Below are 8,132 nucleotides of genomic sequence, written 5' to 3'. Positions count from 1 at the left end.
AAATTATATATATAGATTTGGAAAATATATATTTGTTTTCTTTAGGTACTTAATTTTGATGGGTTTTTTTTCACTGTCAAAAAGATGGAAAAACTATATTAGAATCCCATGAGACACCAACACAACAACGGAAATGAAGAAAAAAGTCATGATTCGAAATAAATACTAGTATGCTGAATTGTAAGCGTTACTATAATCAAAAAATTTAACAGCATTTCATATATATAAAATGATATGTCATCTTTGTATCTTCGGGATTTTCCCACCTTTCTCTAGATAACTTTAGAAATCACAGAAGCACACAGGTATCTCGCAATAAGGCCAATTTGAATAAATAAACACTTCAAATTCTGGCCACTCCGAGAGCAGCAAACGAAACAGTATAACTGTACAATTGAAAATTTATGACTTATGTCGCAAATTTGTGTAAACAACGGTAATATTTATTGAGAAAATTCTTCTGAAAATGCTACTAATGGATTAGAGGGTCTTTGTACCAATTTGGTTTGATCTTATGGTCTTATAAATCAAAGAAAATTACTTTTTAAAGAAATCTGATTTTTAAATATAACCTAAACCAAACATTTTGTGATTGAACGATGTTAAAAATGAGTTCAGACGAATCTTCAAGCAGTTCTCCAGAAATGTGTAAAAAGTTTGTTACTAAACATTCGATAGATTCTATTCTAAGGAAGCCTTCAGAAGACGATGGTGGAGTTTCAGATGATGTTTTAGGTAGGCACTTTATATTTTAGTTTAGTTTAGTATGGCCTCCATTATCACTGAACTAGTACTAATTTTTGTTTAAGAGTGAGCTGAAGCACGCCTTCGGATGCGGATTGTTTTCGCTGTGTTCAAGACCAATTGGTGGCCTTCAGCTGGTTTTTTTTACTCCTTTGTCAGGTTGTTGTCTCTTTGACACATTCCTCATTTCCATTTTCAATTTTACTTTATATATGTTTCAATAACATAATAGGCTTCGTTATAGTATTCCTATTTTTATATGTTTTTCATATTAAACATTTAATGCTTTATATTTTATTTTTTTGCGTGAAAACACTTTCTTGTTTTTGGTTTTATTATTTATGAAAAAAAAAGTCATGGGTAAATGTATATACAAGGGAAAATTGCTACATTATCTTCAAAAATGCTCGTGAAGTCTTATACAACTGGAAGCTATAAAAGTTTGGGTGTTTTTTTTTTAAATTTTTAACGAAAATGCTTTAAAAAAATTGCCGTTTATTTCCATCAATATACGAAAACAGAGCATACGAACATTACTTTCTTTCAGAGCTAATGCATATTAGATATTGGCCCAGTCTTTTTTTTCGATTTTTTTCCCGAATTAAGTCTGCAAAAATGCAAAACAGCCCTTGGTCAAACAAGAAAAAACTAATCATTGTTACTTATTTATATTTCCGACTTTCGAATGAACTAGAAAATAATTTCCCAAATTTAAGCATGATTGTATATTAATGTATTTCATAAACAGATAAAAACCATTTTAAAAAATTTTCTGCAAGTTTTTTTGTCATAAATTATTTGGTATCTTTCATTTAAGAAAAAAACGTTCATTGCACCATTCGATCTTTTGCGTAGATATTCCTTCATGAATGCCCTGCCAGATGAATCTCTGACTCACGATGCCAATGTTTGGAGATCGTGACATTTTCGGCTTCAGCATAATTATTTTAAACTTCATGCACGATAGAACGTAGACAACGTTCCTTCTGTATGCATCTTACAATATCACATACAGTTTATTTTTACCATGCGGCTAACGTTAAATATACATACAAAATTATGACCTAGTAGATACAATGAAGTATAGATTCTTGTAGGGGTAACATCCCCGATTTTGTTGCACCTACTGGATCCAAATATTAAATATGTCAAATCCTTTAGGAAATTGAATGATATTCATAAGTCTTTATTATTTACTTAAAACTGTTTTGGAATATTTCATTCAGCATTAAATGTTGCTGCTACATGCTTTTTGATTTTAAAAGTGCTAAATTTACACACATTGTAAATTTTATACATTGGAGGAACAGTGGCGGATCCAAGGGGGGGGGGGGGGGGTTCCGGGGGTGCGCACCCCCCTTTATTTTTGCCGATCAATGCATTTGTATCGGGACATATGTTTTGCACCCCCCCTTTGCCCTGGGTTAGCACCCCTTAGCACCCCCCCCCCCCCCTTTCGAAAATTCCTGCATCCGCCCCTGAGGAAGTCACTAACCAAACTGAACTTTAATACATAGGTTTACATTCAATACAATTGTGATTTTGGTCTACGATGCCCTTCTTGTACATTTTTTTTTTAGATAAATGATCAAAATTTGCAAAAATCTGTCAAAATTGCGGTATTTAACCATTTTATTATTAGGCTGTTATAATTCACAATATTGTCAGCAGTTTATTTTTTAACACATATTTGGCTGTGATATTTTGAAAATGGTCCAGGTTGAAAATCAGGTGTTATAACCCGTATTTATTTGAGTTTGTCTTAGTATAGTGGCACTGTTTATAGACATTTTTGTCAGCTTTAAATTAAAGGAAAATACGTCATAAATACATGTACAGGGCAATGGAAATACGTCAATTTTGAATAACGAATTTTTGTTGTACCACCTGATATTTTTCACGTTTTCAAATAACGAAAATGTGCGCTGCATAATGTTTTATTAGCATTTAATTCTCTTTAACTCATTCAAAAGCAATACAGTGTTATAAATTGCCTCGGTGTTTAAGGGTATAAATACGAATTATAAAATATAATCGTCTCAAATATCGCTTGGATCTGTTTATTGCCATGATAAAACCTGAAGAGTTTGAAGTTAATATAAGAATTACCAATATTTCATTTCGTGATGTAATGTTTAAAACACTTGCAATAATTTTACGTAAAATTATGGCTCTCGATTTCCTGTACTTGACCTAGAATGATGAGCAGAAATTTTAAACTGTAATTTATTATTATGATATAAAAATATTTTTATCTGCAATTTATGTTATCTGTCTGGTCGAAAAGATGAAATATTGAATTATTCAAAGGACACCTTCAAAATATAATAAATTATCCTCTCAATGAACCAAGGGTAAAAAGAACCACAATTTTAGAGGTTTCAAAAAATCACTGAGATTTAATATATTTTAGACTATATTCATGAGATTTTCTCAAAATGATTTCTGAGGACTCTTAACTTGAAATGTATTCTTGCATGCTAGTTATAGAAGACACGGGTTGTGGTATATGTCATTGAGACAGCAACCCAAGTACAAAATCAACAGAAAGCATCTTGAGGGCAACATACAATAACCATTTGTCTGTGTTAATCATTATATCGACATGAGTCTATAAGATTTGTGAATGTATTTATTCAAAAGAAACGTTAACCAAAGACCACTTATTAGACGGCAACTTTTCAAAATAACTGAAATAACATACAACCACTGACTAAGTTCCTTTTAAAGAATTTCCAGTATAGCCCAAAAAATCTTACAATATCATCACGGTCTTGTGATATCTATCTCTCGTTGTTTGCATGCAATATAATATTTACACGTGGCATATTTATTTAAAATCTATTAAATTGCGATTAACGATTATGAAAGATATTGCTTAAATACAATTGTTTGCAAATCGTCATGTACAAATATTTCAGCCATTACGCAAACATTTTCAAGATCTGCAGATAAAATTGCAGACACGGATATGATAGAAGATTTAATGCAGTTATTTTTTTTATTTTCTTTTATTCAATTTTATACAATTTGTCACTTTGGTTGTTTCGTTGATTGTTGTTTGATCAACGGTTATCAGTTAAAACCAATTGAAGAATATGGACGAAAAACATTTTTTAAATTTATTTCGGATTACACGTAAATCCAAAATATCTTCGTTTGCATTTGTTAAAAGTAATTATAAAGGTGTTTTCTATAATTTTGGACCAAAACCACACCAGACACATTCCCTAAACACTAAATAAAAGTTTCGTGACAAGAAATCGGACAATATCAACTTCACACCTGGCCGTAAATGGGTTCGAACCTTGCACCTTTCGGAGCCATATCTTTTTAAAAGGTATATTAGTCCATTCATATTGGACGCAATATTTTATCTTATCTAGAATAATTGCAATAAATGAAGTTTTAGTTTTATAATGTTTAAACCATCAAAGACCATGATGAAAAAGAGCCCTTTAGATGATCTAAGCAACGTCTTCCGATTAACACTTGAAACGGCCATTATGGCGATTTGCAGACGATCGTTTACAGAACCAATTAAAGAATAAAACCATGTAAATTATGAAGATATTAAATGAATTTTATCTCAAAGAAAACCAGGAGATAATATCGATAAGGGTGACCATAATAGCCGCTATAAATTACAAATAATATTTTCTAAGCGGATATTGTTTGTTTTGTAAAAGGTAAATTGTTTAGGGTAATAGGTTAAATGATCACGGTAATCGCATGGCATGCGAGTGCAATGATTGATTAGAAAAAAAACCTCAAATAGTATTTATGTGTTTCATATTTTGCAAAAAAGAGTTAGTTTTAGCACACCTACAACACGTCATGTTTTTACAGCCATATGTAGATGCAGAGTCTACGCACTTCTCTTTTTCGACTAGAAAATACACAAATGATCAGAAAGAAAGCGAATTATAGATGCCGTTTGAACTGTTTGTGTGAATTCATAATCTTTTTTTATTATTGAATACTTCCAAGAAATACAAATGTCTTGTTACGATGTCATTCTTCATTGCATTAAGATACATGCAACATTACAGAAGTATAATCACTTATCGTTATTAATCAATAATAGTTGATAAATTTGGATAAAAATGCATACGCTCACGACCTATTTTACTACACCACGGATGCGCATTTCGGCAATACATACATGTCTTGTCAGTGATGATCAAAACCAAAGTATATTTTATAACAGTAAGTTTCAATAGAATCAAATGGACCCTCACCCTTTTCTCCATGCTGAACTTTGATAACTTTTTGGGGTTTGAGTATATTTTTAAGGTTTAACCAACTCTTCAGCTTCAGCAACTATTGTTTCAAAGGGATCAGATTCAAACTTTTGAACTAAACTCCATGAAATTAGATTTAACCGTGGTACTATTTAAGTACATACATATACATATATTATGTATAATTAATGATTCCTGTTTTGGTAATTATAGGTCGTGGCCTGTCGCCAGTATCAAGGACGTCCGGAAATGACCAGGAAAGCAGCGAAGAGGAAATAAACTGGAGTGACATACATGGTTCTGACAATGGATTAAACAGAGACAGTGATTTATATAATGGTAAAATATCTAACTTTTTTACTATATAAAAATGTTTTTATTTATTTTTAAAAGTGAGAGGTTTAGCTAGCTATAAAACCAGGTTTAATCCACCATTTTCTACATAAGTAAATGCCTGTACCAAGTCAGGGTTATGACAGTTGTCCATTTGTTTGATTTGTTTTAGCTTAAAGCTTTAGATTTTGTCATATGATTAGAGACTTTGTGTTTTGAATTTTCCTCGGAGTTTAGTATTTTTGAGATTTCACTTTTTATTGTTATTATTCTTTATGAAGATATTTGCCGGGACGTTCGTCTGCACAACAATAATATTTTCAATCAGAAGTTAGTAAAATCTCATCAAAGATACCATGCTTATAATTTGGTAAGTCAGACGCGTGTTTCGTGTACACGAGACTCATCAACGGCGCTCAAATCAAAACAGTTGACAAGCAAAATTAAATTCAAAGTTGGAGCATTTTCAAGTCAAACACGGGTAAGACAATAACGTGTCTTGTCAGTGTAATAACGTGTTTTATGATAAACTTTATTTACTGCTTTATTTTGACCTGAGAAAAGTATCAGCAATGTCTTATTTTCAAAATTTTATTGTACTAAAACAAAACTTCAAATATCGTAGACGGAGTATTTGCAAATCTTTCACCCGAAAATGTTTGCATTAATTATATTATTCATCAATAAATTGAAGAAATTAAATCCCTTAATTTTCTATGGTTTCAGATATGAATGATAACAGTTACAAGAAACGACGTATAAGGACAACATTTAGTGCTGACCAGCTACAAACATTAGAAGATGTTTTCCGAGTAACTCATTACCCAGACGTCAACACCCGAGAAGAACTTTCACAAAAGACAGGTTTACCTGAAGCACGTGTTCAGGTATGTTTTTAAACTTTGAATTATCAGAAAATTCACAGGCAATTTTGGCAATTATATTTACCATTTCTTCTGTAAAAGTAAAAATCATTCCAATATGTAAGGGGAATGACATATATCAAAATCTCATTTGAACGTTAATTATTGTACACTTATACATCTGTCTAAATGAAAATAAAGAAGATTAATAATATTTGCGATTCTTTTTATTCTATGCAGATTTGGTTTCAAAACAGAAGAGCAAAATGGAGAAAGTATGAAAAACTTGGTAATTTTGGAGGTCTACAGGGGCTTACTGAAACGAATTATGTTCCGGCACCAAAGTCAAGTATTCCTAGACAGGATGAGCTGGCACTAGGCTTAGATCAAGCACAGGTATACTTATATATAGAGAGGACACTATCTACGTTGTAGTTTACTTTCATTGATAACTAAAATAACCGGGGGAAAAAAACATATTTAAAGAAAAGGCTTCGAAAGGAGAACTTATACTTCACGTCTTTGACTCTGTACATGTAATCGTCATTTTCTATATTTTCGGATACACGCATTGTTGCGCATGGCCCAAATCAGGAACCTCTGACCTTTGTTAGTATTGTTGGTTTTTTTTTATAATTTAGTTCATTTATATGCTTATTCGTCTTCGGAGTTTAATATGATGTCCGTTTCACTGAACTATTACACATTTTTTTTCATGGGCCAACAGAGTACCACTTCCGAGGGAAGGATTCTCTCGCTGCATTGAAGACCAATTGATGGCCTTTAGCTATTTTCTGCATTTTGGTCGGGTTATTTCTCTTTGACATATTCCCCATTTCCATTCTCAATTTGACGCTAGTTGAAGACCGGAACATCAGCAAAAGTGTTAAATCTTCCAGTGAAGGATTCAACAGTTTCCTTCATTGTATAGAGCGCCAAGGCCAATATACTTGTATTGGATTATATGACTTTATTTAGAATAGTCGCGCCGGTATTTAAAATGTGCGTGTTTGTGTGTACGTGTGTGTTTATCTCCCAATTGCTGAACCTTTCACATACTTTTTTTCAGGTTAATAGAAAGGTAGATGGCAAAAGCGACGATGAACAAGATATGCCACTGAATTTATCAACGTCGTCAATGCCAATATTCCCTTCATTTCCATTTTATGGTTTGGCGCCGTTTCCGTTTTACACAGGTTGTCATGCACCGGGTGAACCCAAACGATCGGGAAGCATTGCTGCTCTTCGACTGAAAGCACGAGAACACGAGGCTGCAATGGAAATGATGTTTCAATATAAATGAGAACTTTCTGGGGTTTTTTTTTCTGATTCAGATTTGGCCCCAATTTGTGTATAAGTAAGATATGAATGAAACTCAATACGCGGGATTATTGAAGATGATTTTTTTAAATCATCTAAGTGCATATCTGAACATATTTGCATACAATCCTAGTTGTGGTTCGTCGAAGCTAACTGTGATATTACTTTTGTGAAATAACTTGTATATGAATATATAAAATAAATATTTTCTTTATTTGTATTTTTAATTTAAAATGTCGGTTATATTGTGTATGAATTGTTCACTATTTTGTTTAGTTACTTTTGTTACCTATTCTGACATCGGACTCGGACTTCTTTAAAACTAATTTTTACTATGCGTATTGTTGTGTGTTTGTTTTTTCTACGTTTGCTAGAGGTATAGGGGGAGGGTGAATATCTAAAAAAAAACACTTTTATCCCCGCCTCATTTTGCGCCTGTCTTATGTCAGTAGCTTCTGGCTTTTGTTGGTCTTGTATGATTTTTAATCTTAGTTTCTTGTGTTTATTTCGGAGTTCTATTGTCACTGCATTCGTATGCATTTTTGTTTAAGGGCCAGCTGAAGCACGCGGAAGTTTATCGTTGCATTGCAGACCTATTGATGGACTTCGGCTGTTGTTTGCTCTTTTG

The 8,132-nt window shown here is 32.4% G+C and overlaps 1 protein-coding gene across 1 annotated transcript; it reads left to right on the top strand.

Moving 5' to 3' along the window:
* Positions 1 to 473: 473 nt before the first annotated feature.
* On the top strand, positions 474 to 7,720 carry LOC143081737 (dorsal root ganglia homeobox protein-like). The gene is made up of 5 exons (XM_076257464.1): positions 474 to 735; positions 5,202 to 5,327; positions 6,048 to 6,208; positions 6,425 to 6,580; positions 7,254 to 7,720. The coding sequence occupies exons 1-5, from the start codon at positions 600 to 602 to the stop codon at positions 7,485 to 7,487; spliced, it is 813 nt and encodes a 270-aa protein (XP_076113579.1). The 5' UTR covers positions 474 to 599; the 3' UTR covers positions 7,488 to 7,720.
* The last annotated feature ends 412 nt before the right edge of the window (positions 7,721 to 8,132 follow it).

This window comes from Mytilus galloprovincialis, chromosome 7 (assembly GCF_965363235.1).
Source record: "Mytilus galloprovincialis chromosome 7, xbMytGall1.hap1.1, whole genome shotgun sequence".
Lineage (NCBI taxonomy): Eukaryota > Metazoa > Mollusca > Bivalvia > Mytilida > Mytilidae > Mytilus > Mytilus galloprovincialis.
Note: the sequence above shows the minus strand (reverse complement) of the source record. Positions and strands in the feature narration are given on the sequence as shown.